We start from the raw sequence: 15,720 nt of genomic DNA on the forward strand, positions 1-15,720 counted from the left end.
ACATGGAGAAGCTAATGCTACAAGCTAACACACACTTCCTCTCAGTCAGGAGCCTGGTCAGGAGTCAGGACGCGACGTAGATATATCCCATAGGCTGGAGGGATGGACTTCACATAGAACATTATAGAACATTAATTATTTGATATGATGTTTTGTTTTCTCGTTTTGTGTTTTGTTTTGTTGTTTTTGTTCTTTTTTGTCTTGTTCCTGTTAACTGTATTGTCCTGTCTGTCTGTGTTTTATGTTATGTTTGTTTGTTTTTGTTTTGTTTTCTTGTTTTGTTTTCCCTTCTGTTTGCTTTGTTCTATTATTTTACCTATGAAAGCCATTTAATTGTTAGAAGGGTATAGGGCCTATAGGCACTATAAGCTTAGGCTTCAGCCTACACCTTTTTGGGCAATGTTTCTTTTGCAAAAAAAAAAAAAAAGCAGGCACTGTATTGATTTGTTTTAATCACCAAAATAAATAAACTCTACTCTACTCTACTTCTACGTGGCGATTGGTTAGTTGGATGGTTGTCAGGGTGATAATAATGTCCACATTATGTTTTTTTTATAATAAGGGAAGTAATACAAATAAAATAAAATAAAATAAAATAAAATAAACCACCTACCTACCTAGCCAATCACAGCGTGACCGGCCGTCCCTTCAGGCTACAGGATGTAGTAGTCTGATGGCTGTATGGGTTGCATCAGATTAATTTATTTTTTACTTTAATATATTTATATTCATGTTCTCAACGTAAACATGTAATATATGTGTCGTTACTGCTTAGTAATAACATTACTAATATATAGACGTCAGACGTGTCATTTGCGCAAGGGGAGCAGGAAAAACCTATATATTGCACTCCTCCTGTTCTGTGCCGTATGTAGGGGATGTAGCTCAGTGGTAGAGCGCATGCTTTGCATGTATGAGGCCCCGGGTTCAATCCCCGGCATCTCCACAGCTGTTTTGTTTTTATTGAGTATTCTAATCTACGGTAACAATATATAACAGGCTGAAACCCATTCTGACCTGAGATCAGATTCTAAAAATGTCAGTCGTTCTTCGATCTTTCAAAAATAGCAGACCTACAAGCTCGTATCCTTTGAATACTCAATTGCCAGGAGGAATAACGTCAAAGGGAAGTTTCATGAGATATGGGACTATTTTTATTTGTATATCAAAGGATATAACCACGAGTGTCAACAACAGAGTGTGGAGGGGTGTTGTCCAGGGGTTTTCTTTTTTTTGACTGCTAGGTGTGTTTTGTTTGTTTGTTTTTTCTTGTCTTTTTCTTTTGTGTAAGTCATGTGGATTTTGTATGCTTTATTTAAAATCATTAAAAAACTTTGATGACAAAAAATAATAATAACCAAGCCCTAATGAAAAAGACTTGTTCCCTGACCGGGAATCGAACCCGGGCCGCGGCGGTGAGAACGCCGAATCCTAACCACTAGACCACCAAGGACAGATACAAGGCTGTCCCTCTGAAAACTTGCTATTGCTAAAAACCGAGCGATAAACCTCTTTATACATGCACTATTATAATTAGCCTGCTGCCTGGCTATTAACCCAGACTCAAATCACACAATTCGGTCTGGTTCATTAGCCAGGCTAGAACTTCCTCAGGACCCCACTTTGGGAACCACTGTCCACTGCTATAGAAGGCCTACATTGTGGGTTGTATTATATGTTATAAATAAATGTGTGATATATAATAAACACACTGAACGTTTGCTTCCATAGCGAAACGTGCAGAATTCTTGTTTATTTTACATCTGACCAAACTGTTGATTCTGAAATTCCAGAATTTTAAAAATCGCTTCAGATTAAATGACGAGTGCTCGGCTGTCTAATGTCTATGCGCCACATAACCACATTGGCTTGATAGTCGAGACACATTTTCACTTAGGAATGAGTGCAGTCCACTAGGGGGCACTGTCACACAGGAGAAACAACACACAGTATTATGTGTAGAGCAGATTATGCCAGTCAATCTAAAATATTTGACCCAAAAGAAAATTAAATAGTAATAGTTTTTTATGATCCTTAGGGTCATCCAAATAACGTAGTAAAAAATGATAATTAACAATGTAATTTTGTGGGGGTTCTTTTTGCATCGAACAATATGAATAGAATTTATATTTCTGTTTGGCTTCGTAATCACAAATATCACAAGGCAAATATATGACAAACAACTTGAATATATGAAGAAATTACTGACAAATGTAATAATTAATTACTTGTGTAAAAATAGCATGTCACGTGATGTATTGTAAGCTGCTGATGTTTGCTATATTTTGGAAAATGTTTGTAAATTTTACAACATGGAAACGATTGACGATTCTTGCAGGAATAATTGTTATCTCAAATAGTTGCAATTAGACGATAACTTAATAATTGTGACAGGCCGAATGATGGGTGATGATTGATAACGGGAGTGGACACAAACACAGACTCACTCGCTTTGTTGTGTGTGTTTAAACAATATTTATCATAATCTGTACACAATAACAAAAAACCTCAGTGTAAAATGAGTCAACTCATCTTAATAATATCTGTACATAATAATAATAAAATTGGTGTGTAAATGGAAAAAAGTATAAAATTGTAATTAAGTTGCATTAAGACTATAGTGCGTCTAAGCAGTTTAACAGAGGTTGGTCTTTGTTCAATTCAAAACACAAAGCAACAAACAAACAATACAGTGCTAAATGTGGAATAATAACAGTGGAATAAAAAACAAACAAAAAAAACAATTTGTTTCCCAAAATAGAGACACCAGGGTCAATGTGGCGAACATAGATACATTGTGATATTACCAAACATATCAATCAGCATTTTCATCAATATAAAATGCATGTGTTGTTTAATACAGTCTGACTATAGATGAAGGGATAATATAACAAACTATTCTCCACTGTCCATAAAAAAAAAGAAAATAATGACCAAATGATTTTCTATGGCAGTCAGAAATTTATTTTATTGCATTCTGACTTACCCCCAAAACCTCAATCATCATAATTGTGGCCATAATATAAACATTTCTCTGACTCGCTCCCGTTCATTTCTAAGACTGAAGGGCAGTCCATACTCCATACTGTCTCCGACCATCGAACCTTTCATCGGAAAGCTCCGGTACAACTACAACATGACGTCACTTGCAACTTCTGAAACGCATTCCTCCGAATTTTTGTTCTGAAAGCTGAAAATTGAAAAATATGGAGATACAGTACAAGGTTTCTCCCCCGACGACAACAACACAATTAGGAATAAAGCAAAGTCGACCAGACGGCATTTTTTAAGTGCTTAATAACATGAAATCTGACCCTAGTCTTGTGGAATTATGTAATTAAGTCCAATAAGGTGATGAAGCCAATTAAAGAGGAAATTAAGCTGACTACATTTCCAGTCTTTGTTCTTAGTTTCTTCCTCCCGGTGGGAGCGTGGGAAAGGAGACAAACCCAAGAATGACATGAGTAACGCAGCATGATCATTAGTGTTGATTTGAGTAACGCAGCATGATCATTAGTGTTGATTTGAATGACATGAGTAACGCAGCATGATCATCAGTGTTGATTTGAATGACATGAGTAACGCAGCATGATCATCAGTGTTGATTTCGTCGACTTAAAACTATGACGAACTATGTCCGTCGACTACCTTTTTTCACTGACGAAAACTAAATAACAAATAAGCTATGATGACAAAACTAAGACTAAATACAATTTGTGGATCGGCTATTTTCGGCCAACCAAGTGTAAAATGAGGCCATCAATGGCAAAATAATTTTCCGTCGACAAAATCAACTGTAGATTTAGTCAACTATGATATTTATTTACTTATGTTATATTTAGTCGACTAAAACTAGACTAAGGGTAAGACATTTCACTGATTTCAGATGACAAAACATAAAACTTGGCTGAATTTGCTGTCAAAATCAACACTGATGGTCATGAAAACTAGACACACTAGACAGAAAGAGGCACAGAGATTCACAGTACAAAAAAATAATAAACATAATTCAGGAAATGAGATGGTGCGTAACCAAGCCCCCAGTGAGGCTGTCCAGCGTTGAAGCACTCGGCCCTAGTGGTAGGAGTGTGAACTGCAGGGGGACCCGTGGATTCATGACCGGGAAACCCCGTGCAGCTGGGCTTTGACGTTCATGTGTGGGACGCCCAGGTATCAAACCCGGATCTCCAGCGTGGAAAGCCAACATCTTAACCACTAGCCAATAACCAATAAATGGGCTCATTTGCACAGCAGCTAATATTGGAAAGAAATTGACACACACGTTATGCAATGCCCAGCCAATAACTAAATAAAAACTAAGCTATGATGACTAAAACTATGACTAAATATACTGACAATTTCGTCAACAAATGCAAACAAGACTAAAATGTTAGGAAGGGACTAGAGATCCAGTAGAACTCATTTTACAATAATTGGTTCCATGCTGAAAATAGCCGATCTACAAGCTTATAGATGGGCTATTTTCAGCAAGTGAAACGGCATCAATGCCCGACAAAACACATTTTAGTCGACTAAATCAACTGTAGATTTAGTCGACTAAAACTAGACTAAGACTAAAACATTTCAGGTGACTAAAATTTGACTAAAACTAAATTTTAGTTTCATTCTGAAGTCTATGACTAAACTAAAATAGAAATTTCCTGCCAAAAACAACACTGGAAGAGGCCCGATGTCTTTCCAATATGGCTGCTGCATAGACAGAGCAATATGGCCGGCCCGGCCGGGGCAGATATTGGACTTTTTTGGTCATCATAGGCAGAGAGGCGTCAACAAACAGAACAACTGATAAATAAAGAAAATACAATAAAAATAACTAACTGACACAGTTCCGTGTGTTTGCAAACTACATGAACTGTAATCATATAAGAGAACGTCTTTGTCAAATTCTTAAAAAAAAAAAGAATAGCATTAATTCACCCTTAATTAGCAGCTTTTACTATTTGCAAGCAATACAAGCACCCCCCCCCCCCCCCCCCCAAACAAACAATACAAGCAACAAGCAACAAGCACCCCCCCCCCCCCCCCCCCCCACAAACAAACAAACAACTAAAAGGCCTATATACTACTCGGAATATTCGAAAGCGGTGAAAGAATACATAATAATTTGCCGTGTTTTGGATTGTTAGTAGAAGTGTGAGGCCTGATCTAATCAACATCACACACTCATTGCTGTGGGTATACCAAGATTATTATAATTAACTAAAACTAACAAAGTGGCGGTGGTAAAAAAAACCCACAAAAAACTCAACAAAACTTTTTTAGTTAAATTAAATAACTTTTAAATAAGGAAAAACACTTTCAAGATTTCTCAAAAACAGTGTTCAAAAATAGTAGATGTACAAGTTTATAGGGCGTCACAAAGTGATGCACTGTGAGCTTGTGTATCTGATATTTTTGGATAGCCAAGGCTAAAATAAGTGTTAATTGAGCGTTAATTGCCAAAGTAAAAGTTCTCACCACAGTACCACAATTGTAAGCCATGCTGCGTCCACAGAACAGATTGGACCGCCCTACTACCTCTCCAAGGAACACAAGCAAATGACATGAGATAAAGACACGGTTTGTGCACTGCATCTCCTCGCCCGACAACGGCAAGACACAGCCGATCTACAAGCTCAGGACGCGTCAGCACGTGGGCACGTCGTGAGCTTGTAGATCTTCCGTTTCTTGCCGCGAGATGTATGAATAATGCAAACGGAATAATAATAAGGCCTTTAGGCTATATTTGTAGAATAATGACATGCTCCCAAATAGTGACAACCAGCAGTGGTTGTTACTGTTAGTGGATACAACATGGATGCATAAGGGTTTAGCTTTACAGTGGATGTTAGTGGATACAACATGGATGCATAAGGGTTTAGCTTTACAGTGGATGATAGTGGATACAACATGGATGCATAAGGGTTTAGCTTTACAGTGGATGTTAGTGGATACAACATGGATGCATAAGGGTTTAGCTTTACAGTGGTTGTTAGTGGATACAACATGGATGCATAAGGGTTTAGCTTTACAGTGGTTGTCAGTGGATACAACATGGATGCATAAGGGTTTAGCTTTACAGTGGATGTTAGTGGATACAACATGGATGCATAAGGGTTTAGCTTTACAGTGGATGTTAGTGGATACAACATGGATGCATAAGGGTTTAGCTTTACATCGCTACAACCATTCATGCTATATCAACACAACGTTGCTAAGCTTATACAGTATATATACAGGCTCAGGGGCTACAATTGGACCCTTAAAGGACAATTAGAAATTAAACCATTTTCTTTTTTTTTGCCACTCAGGAGGCGTTCCCGCGTAACTTCCGAGTATGATGACCATGTCACGCGCATACCCTCTATTCTCCTTTAAGGTTTCGTTAGATAAAGTATTTGTTCGGGGCGGCAGAAAAATACATACAAAGTCAATGCAAAGACGTGACTTGATGTGACGTTTTTTTGAACGAGGCAAACAAACTGCGCCTTCATGGTATATCATCGCTCTAGATGGAAAATCTCAGCCGAGGCACAAATGGAGGTATAGTGTGGCGCTGGTACGACCGCTCACTAGCCCGTAGACAGCCTAACAGGATGTCGGACTAATGCGCGGTCCCCCAAACGGAACCATTTGTGCACTCTCAAGAGTTACGGGGGGTCCGGGAATCGAACCCCGGTCTCCCGCGTGGAAAGCCAAAATCTTAACCGCTAACCCAAAGGGATATCCCTGTGACTCTGGGGGAGATGTTAGACTTTTGGAGGCCATCAGGCTGAGGCGGTGAGACTGCACTCTGCTACACTTTGGGATTTCAAAACGTCTGAGAACCACGGCGGCAGCAAGAGGGACAATGCACGAATTGCAATACTTTTAGTTTAAGCCCTTAGACTTAGACTGTCTTATTAGTAGGTAGAGTAAGTAGAGCTGAGGAAGGCCTTTAGGCACACGAAAAAAATAATAATACAAAAACATGCAGGCATGACACTCAGACGGCCATCTTGAATTGACCGGCGGTTCTCGACCCTTTCTGCTTGTATATCAGGGCCCACTTGAAAATGTCTAAGGTCAGATGGGTGGGCCGTGGGCGTCTTCAGAGCATGTTTATCGATCGATCAATCAATCAATCAATCATGTTCCGGCTTGAATCAATTGGAACAAGACATCGTCTCTGTCGGGTGGAACTCTCATATACCCAAAACGAATTCAAAAATCACACCTGTGTGAACTGAGTGGTGCAACTCCCCTCACCCCCCCCCCCCCCATCCTCTCTCTCTCTCTCTCTCTCTCTCTCTCTCTCTCTCTCTCTCTCTCTCTCTCTCTTTCTCTCTCATTAGCAGGCAACAGTCTGTCAGCACTGTCTCTCTCTCTCTGTTTCTGCATGGCACAACAGCGCCCCTACTGGTACTCATACTGGTGCTCATCAACACATACATACATACATACATACATACATACATACATACATACATACATACATACATACATACATACATACATAGGTGAACAAATACATAGGTGTACACATACACACATACATAGGTGTACACGGACATTGCTGGTTGTAGGAGTGGTTGCACCACTGAAAAATAGCAACAATATCAGATCTACAAGCTCTGTCCCCGTTACAATGCGCTATAGACCCCTGGGAGAGGTGGAGCGCCACACCTACCATCAGCTCCCAGTACTTCCTTCCGGCACAACTTGCCTCACTCAAGCCGTGCTGCTCATACGCTGAGTTGGCGGCGCCCGGGATCAAACCCATGACCTTGTGGTCCAGAGGCCAGAGCTCGACCAAGGCATGAACAGCGTTAATTTATGAAAAAAAACAAATAAATACCTCCCCCTGGCCAGCCGGGGCGCCTGATGGAGGGGAAAGGAACTGGTCGGAATAACGTGTCCCTTCCACGCGCTACGTCCGGCCGGGGAAATTCCCCTCTGTCAGGTGAAAAGAAGCAGCTTGGACTCCTCATGCATAGAAGGAGGCATGAGGTCAGTCTGCTGCCCCCCCAGGTTGGCAGAGGAAGTGTAGCGCCCAGGATTACATTAGATAATTGGCACTGGGTGAAAAGAAAACTGGGTTACAAAATCGTGGGATAAAAATTAAAAAAAAAAAAAAAAAAAAAAAAAGGCTTATTAGTTAGGGATCCTTTTGTCAAAAAAAAGAAAACAAAAATGGTGGTGGGTGGTCTTTCTTCTTCTTCAGCTGGCGTTGCCGCTGCAGAAGGAGCAGTGCAGGCCTCCCGTCAGGTCGCTGACGGCGCCCTCGCGCACCAGGCCGCTCAGCAGCGCCCTCTCTCTGTCCACGTCGTGCATGGTCTGCCCCAGCATGGCGGCCATGGGCTGCCGGTCGTAGTAGTGCAGCGGCGCCCCCTGCTGGGAGAGGTTGTAGCCGAACCCCGCCAGGCTGACCTCGTCGCACAGCAGGCTGGCCAGGCTGAGCGCCGTGGCGCCCAGCGTGGGCACGTTCTGCAAGGAAGGAAAGTAACTAAGTACTTTTACTTGACCCATTTCTATCTCTGGGACCCCAATTTATATAGTAAAATCAATGTTAATGTAACTCTGAGAGTGTACAAATGGAACAAATGTGGTTACATTTGTTCAGTTTTTCTTTCACACACCCACTGCCCAGATCGTCTTTTGACGTATCTTTTGCCGTGCGACGGAAGTAAATAGGATTACAAACAGAAGAGAAAAGTCAGCACGCTTATGATGTCTATCTGACATTTAACTAAATGCCTAAATGGTAAATGGTAAAATTACCTGGTCCCAGCCCCACAGGTTAATTACCTGGTCCCAGCCCCACAGGTTAATTACCTGGTCCCAGCCCCACAGCCCCACAGGTTAATTACCTGGTCCCAGCCCCACAGGTTAATTACCTGGTCCCAGCCCCACAGGTTAATGACCTGGTCCCAGCCCCACAGGTTAATTACCTGGTCCCAGCCCCACAGGTTAATTACCTGGTCCCAGCCCCACAGGTTAATTACCTGGTCCCAGCCCCACAGGTTAATTACCTGGTCCCAGCCCCACAGGTTAATGACCTGGTCCCAGCCCCACAGGTTAATTACCTGGTCCCAGCCCCACAGGTTAATTACCTGGTCCCAGCCCCACAGCCCCACAGGTTAATTACCTGGTCCCAGCCCCACAGGTTAATTACCTGGTCCCAGCCCCACAGGTTAATTACCTGGTCCCAGCCCCACAGGTTAATTACCTGGTCCCAGCCCCACAGGTTAATTACCTGGTCCCAGCCCCACAGGTTAATTACCTGGTCCCAGCCCCACAGGTTAATGACCTGGTCCCAGCCCCACAGGTTAATTACCTGGTCCCAGCCCCACAGGTTAATTACCTGGTCCCAGCCCCACAGGTTAATTACCTGGTCCCAGCCCCACAGGTTAATTACCTGGTCCCAGCCCCACAGGTTAATTACCTGGTCCCAGCCCCACAGGTTAATTACCTGGTCCCAGCCCCACAGGTTAATTACCTGGTCCCAGCCCCACAGGTTAATTACCTGGTCCCAGCCCCACAGGTTAATTACCTGGTCCCAGCCCCACAGGTTAATTACCTGGTCCCAGCCCCACAGGCGGAACTTGGGCGGGGGGAACTGTAGCAGGTCCACAGACGTCTCCCTGATCACCTCCAGGTTCAGAATGCGGATCTTCTTGCGATCCAGGGGGAGATGCTCTGGAACCTTCTGCCAGAAGAAGAGCCAGTCCCACAGGGGCTGAGAGAGAGACGGACAGACAGACAGACAGACCATTAGAGCCAGTCCCACAGTGGCTGAGAGACAGACGGACAGACAGACAGACCATTAGAGACAGTCCCACAGGGGCTGAGAGAGAGACGGACAGACAGACAGACAGACAGACAGACAGACAGACCATTAGAGCCAGTCCCACAGGGGCTGAGAGACAGACGGACAGACAGACAGACCATTAGAGCCAGTCCCACAGTGGCTGAGAGACAGACGGACAGACAGACAGACCATTAGAGACAGTCCCACAGGGGCTGAGAGAGAGACGGACAGACAGACAGACAGACAGACCATTAGAGCCAGTCCCACAGGGGCTGAGAGACAGACAGACAGACAGACAGACAGACAGACAGACAGACAGACAGACAGACCATTAGAGCCAGTCCCACAGGGGCTGAGAGACAGACAGACAGACAGACAGACAGACAGACCATTAGAGCCAGTCCCACAGGGGCTGAGAGAGAGACAGACAGACAGACAGACAGACCATTAGAGCCAGTCCCACAGGGGCTGAGAGACAGACGGACAGACAGACAGACAGACAGACAGACCATTAGAGCCAGTCCCACAGTGGCTGAGAGACAGACGGACAGACAGACAGACAGACCATTAGAGCCAGTCCCACAGTGGCTGAGAGAGAGACAGACAGACAGACAGACAGGCCATTAGAGCCAGTCCCACAGGGGCTGAGAGACAGACAGACAGACAGACAGACAGACAGACCATTAGAGCCAGTCCAACAGGGGCTGAGAGACAGACAGACAGGCCATTAGAGCCAGTCCCACAGGGGCTGAGAGACAGACAGACGGACAGACAGACCATTAGAGCCAGTCCCACAGGGGCTGAGAGACAGACAGACAGACAGACAGACAGACAGACAGACCATTAGAGCCAGTCCAACAGGGGCTGAGAGACAGACAGACAGACAGACAGACCATTAGAGCCAGTCCCACAGGGGCTGAGAGACAGACAGACAGACAGACAGGCCATTAGAGCCAGTCCAACAGGGGCTGAGAGAGAGACAGACAGACAGACAGACAGACAGACCATTAGAGCCAGTCCAACAGGGGCTGAGAGAGAGACAGACAGACAGACAGACAGACAGACCATTAGAGCCAGTCCAACAGGGGCTGAGAGAGAGACAGACAGACAGACAGACAGACAGACCATTAGAGCCAGTCCCACAGGGGCTGAGAGACAGACAGACAGACAGACAGGCCATTAGAGCCAGTCCCACAGGGGCTGAGAGACAGACAGACAGACAGACAGACAGACAGACAGACCATTAGAGCCAGTCCAACAGGGGCTGAGAGAGAGACAGACAGACAGACAGACAGACAGACAGACAGACAGACAGACAGACAGACAGACAGACAGACAGACAGACAGACAGACAGACAGACAGACAGACAGACAGACAGACAGACAGACAGACAGACAGACAGACAGACAGACAGACAGACAGACAGACAGACAGACAGACAGACCAATAGAGCCAGTCCAACAGGGGCTGAGAGAGAGACAGACAGACAGACAGACAGACAGACAGACAGACAGACAGACAGACAGACAGACAGACAGACAGACAGACAGACAGACAGACAGACAGACAGACAGACAGACAGACAGACAGACAGACAGACAGACAGACAGACAGACCATTAGAGCCAGTCCCATTGGCCAAATTGTCAAATAATATCAAATCAAATCACCTTTATTTATAAAGCACACAAGTGCTGTTCAGACTACAGACATTTCATCAACATGAACGACGGATAGTGAGAACACAGCAAAAAGACAATTACAGACAATAGAAGCACAAATATACTGGTTTAAAAACAAGGTCACAAGAAGAAAATCAAATGCTTGGGAGTAAAACAGGGTTTTAAGTCTGGATTTAAAAACGTCAATGGAGGGGGAGGTTCTGATGGAGTAGGGGATGGTGTTCCAACCCAGAATGCTCTAAGCCTCAACTCGGGACATCTAGAAGCTCAAGGTCTGTGGATCTGAATATAAGAGAGACGCAAAAAATGTGAAATAGCCGATCTACAATGCCTCGCAAGGCGTTATGAGCTTGTAGATTAGCTATTTTCATAATATATATCTGTGGAACCGAGTTCCACAGGATGTTTTTTTTAAATAATTAGACGGGATGATTGATTGTTGATTGACGTTTTAAGATTTCGGGACACGGTATGCAATATGGGCGGGCTTTGGTACAGTGACTTTCAATGCTTGAGACCTTTGACTGACAGTAGCTCTGACCAATTGCGTCAAAGAGAAAATGTTTCAACCAAGCTGAGCCTCCCCAGACTAATATCCCGCGGTCTGTGCGATATTAGTCTGGTTTATTAACCAGGCTATACTTACTACACGTACAGCGCTTAGCAGGTCACACAATGGACCATTGATTAAGTCAATTCAATTCAATTCAAAGGGCTTTATTGGCATGAGAAAACATACGTTTACATTGGGTTGTCCCTTTGGCATGGACCATTGATCCAGTCATCCAGCCTTTGGCTACGGGAAGACAATAAAACTTTTGTCATGAAACAAAGGCTCACTCTATCTGCTGCCTAGCAGCTGGGACTCCTTGCATTCCTGGCCCTATCTGAGCACATATCAAACTAGAACTGCGCACTCTGTCGAGTGCCTAGTGATGTGTCTTTTCTTACAGGGCTCTGTGGATTAACTTACCTAATTCCTTTGTTGAAGTTGCTGTTGAAATGAATAGGAGATCCAAGCAGGCACATTTCCTTCTTTCCATTTATTGGTTAGCAATCAGTTACAGCTGGTTACAAGCATTGGTTCCATGGTTACAGCATATTGAGGCCCTCGTCCCAGGCAGAGCGCCTAGGTTCCCCCTTGTCTCTCTCTGCTGTCTCTCACTCTCAGTTCTAACTGATTCTCTGTCCCATCTTATACATCCCTAACCTGTGGGTGTCACCTTGTCCCTGTGTGTGTGTGTGTGTGTGTGTGTGTGTGTGTGTGTGTGTGTGTGTGTGTGTGTGTGTGTGTGTGTGTGTGTGTGTCAGTTGACCCTTAAGACCCAGCATGTCACTGGAGCCTAGATAATTGTATGGAGTGTGTGTGAGCGCTATGCAATTATTAGTATTATTACAGAGTCAAGAAGATAGCAACACACAACACAGTCACGCACGCACACGCACACACACACACACACACACACACACACACACACACACACACACACACACACACACACACACACACACACACACACACACAGGGAGCCGCATGTACTCCACTCACCACAGCGTGTCTGTTGACGATGGCAGAGATCCAGCTGAGGTCCACGGCCTTATAGACCACGGCCACGAACAGGGCGTGGGGGTCCGTGTCGGGCCACTGGTGGGGCGTGCCCTCTGGGTAACTCATCCTGATGCTGGTCCTGTTGCCCACGTCCACGCTGAACTCCCCCAGAGGACCGCTGTTCAACCTGGGGAGTAAACAGTGACCAGGGGGAGGCAGTTTAGAGACCAGGATCACTGCATGTGTTTTGTGAGGGTAACTACCCTCGCCCCCAGCGCCCACCAGCGGGGATGGAACCCAGGACCTCCTAGCTGTGAGGCGACAGCACTACCGACTCGTGCCCCTCAATATTTCATCCTTTCCTTCCTTATCGCATCGTCCTCCCCAATATGCTGATATTGATTAGTCAGTACTATAAGACGTCCCCAGACATCATGGGCTTCCTACGCGGGTCATTCTAAAGAGGTGAGGGGACGCGTTGGGCACAGCGGGTCATTCTAAAGAGGTGTGGGGACGCGTTGGGCACAGAGAGTCATTCTAAAGAGGTGTGGGGACGCGTTGGGCACAGAGAGTCATTGTAAAGAGGTGTGGGGACGCGTTGGGCACAGCGGGTCATTCTAAAGAGGTGTGGGGACGCGTTGGGCACAGAGAGTCATTCTAAAGAGGTGTGGGGACGCGTTGGGCACAGAGAGTCATTCTAAAGAGGTGTGGGGACGCGTTGGGCACAGAGAGTCATTCTAAAGAGGTGTGGGGACGCGTTGGGCACAGCGGGTCATTCTAAAGAGGTGTGGGGACGCGTTGGGCACAGAGAGTCATTCTAAAGAGGTGTGGGGACGCGTTGGGCACAGAGAGTCATTGTAAAGAGGTGTGGGGACGCGTTGGGCACAGCGGGTCATTCTAAAGAGGTGTGGGGACGCGTTGGGCACAGCGGGTCATTCTAAAGAGGTGTGGGGACGCGTTGGGCACAGCGAGTCATTCTAAAGAGGTGTGGGGACGCGTTGGGCACAGCGAGTCATTCTAAAGAGGTGTGGGGACGCGTTGGGCACAGCGAGTCATTCTAAAGAGGTGTGGGGACGCGTTGGGCACAGAGAGTCATTGTAAAGAGGTGTGGGGACGCGTTGGGCACAGCGAGTCATTCTAAAGAGGTGTGGGGACGCGTTGGGCACAGCGGGTCATTCTAAAGAGGTGTGGGGACGCGTTGGGCACAGCGAGTCATTGTAAAGAGGTGTGGGGACGCGTTGGGCACAGCGAGTCATTGTAAAGAGGTGTGGGGACGCGTTGGGCACAGAGAGTCATTGTAAAGAGGTGTGGGGACGCGTTGGGCACAGCGGGTCATTGTAAAGAGGTGTGGGGACGCGTTGGGCACAGAGAGTCATTGTAAAGAGGTGTGGGGACGCGTTGGGCACAGAGAGTCATTCTAAAGAGGTGTGGGGACGCGTTGGGCACAGCGGGTCATTCTAAAGAGGTGTGGGGACGCGTTGGGCACAGAGAGTCATTGTAAAGAGGTGTGGGGACGCGTTGGGCACAGCGGGTGTAAAGAGGTGTGGGGACGCGTTGGGCACAGCGAGTCATTGTAAAGAGGTGTGGGGACGCGTTGGGCACAGCCGGTCATTCTAAAGAGGTGTGGGGACGCGTTGGGCACAGCCGGTCATTCTAAAGAGGTGTGGGGACGCGTTGGGCACAGCGGGTCATTGTAAAGAGGTGTGGGGACGCGTTGGGCACAGAGAGTCATTCTAAAGAGGTGTGGGGACGCGTTGGGCACAGCGGGTCATTCTAAAGAGGTGTGGGGACGCGTTGGGCACAGCGGGTCATTCTAAAGAGGTGTGGGGACGCGTTGGGCACAGCGGGTCATTGTAAAGAGGTGTGGGGACGCGTTGGGCACAGAGAGTCATTCTAAAGAGGTGTGGGGACGCGTTGGGCACAGAGAGTCATTCTAAAGAGGTGTGGGGACGCGTTGGGCACAGCGGGTCATTCTAAAGAGGTGTGGGGACGCGTTGGGCACAGAGAGTCATTCTAAAGAGGTGTGGGGACGCGTTGGGCACAGCGAGTGTGAAGTGGTGAACTTTGAGCTGACCTGATGACGGTGTCGAAGCGGTCAATAAGTGAACTTTGAGCTGACCTGATGACGGTGTCGAAGCGGTCAATAAGTGGACTTTGAGCTGACCTGATGACGGTGTCGAAGCGGTCAATAAGCGGACCCAGCTCCAGGCCTCTCAGGATGCCTCCGTTCCCCATCACCACACAGCGCTGGCATTCCTGCTTCGTGTCCAGTGGAGGCGTGGCGTCCGAGTCTGGCAGCTGGACGAGGAATCAGTCACAGGATAACCAATTATTCATAATAATTAACTGTACCTCATTGTTATCAGGATGTACTGTATCTGTATGTATCTGTCAGATGTTTCAGATTCCATTCCGGTTTGCCTGGGTACACTACACCAGTGGTTCCAAAACATAAGATTTGTAAGGCTCTAGCAGTGATTCTCAACCCAAGGACCCCCAGTTTGACATGCATTAGTCTACGGACACCCATTTAATGGCATTTATATCTCTGAGACCTCCAATTTATATTACAAATAATGTTAATGTTAATTTAACTCTAATGGTAAATGGTGCATTTATATAGCGCCTTTATCCAAGGCGCTTTACAGAGATTGTGCATTACATTCACCCATTCATACACCGATGGCAGCGGAAACCAT

The 15,720-nt window shown here is 45.9% G+C and overlaps 1 protein-coding gene across 5 annotated transcripts in view; it reads right to left on the bottom strand.

Annotated features, from left to right (window-relative positions):
* Positions 1 to 8,118: 8,118 nt before the first annotated feature.
* Positions 8,119 to 15,720, bottom strand: part of st3gal5 (ST3 beta-galactoside alpha-2,3-sialyltransferase 5) — a 40,525-nt gene continuing 32,923 nt past the window's right edge. For all 5 annotated transcript variants that reach the window (XM_083785538.1, XM_083785540.1, XM_083785537.1 and 2 more), the window contains 4 exons: positions 15,186 to 15,319; positions 13,022 to 13,208; positions 9,560 to 9,718; positions 8,119 to 8,466 (listed from right to left, as the gene is read on the bottom strand). In XM_083785538.1, the coding sequence (XP_083641664.1) occupies positions 8,200 to 8,466; positions 9,560 to 9,718; positions 13,022 to 13,208; positions 15,186 to 15,319 (747 nt within the window). In that variant the 3' untranslated portion in view covers positions 8,119 to 8,199. The remainder of the gene's footprint in view (positions 8,467 to 9,559; positions 9,719 to 13,021; positions 13,209 to 15,185; positions 15,320 to 15,720) is intronic.

The sequence above is a fragment of the Protomyctophum parallelum genome (genome assembly GCF_964188405.1).
Source record: "Protomyctophum parallelum genome assembly, chromosome: 16".
Taxonomy (NCBI): Eukaryota; Metazoa; Chordata; class Actinopteri; order Myctophiformes; family Myctophidae; genus Protomyctophum; species Protomyctophum parallelum.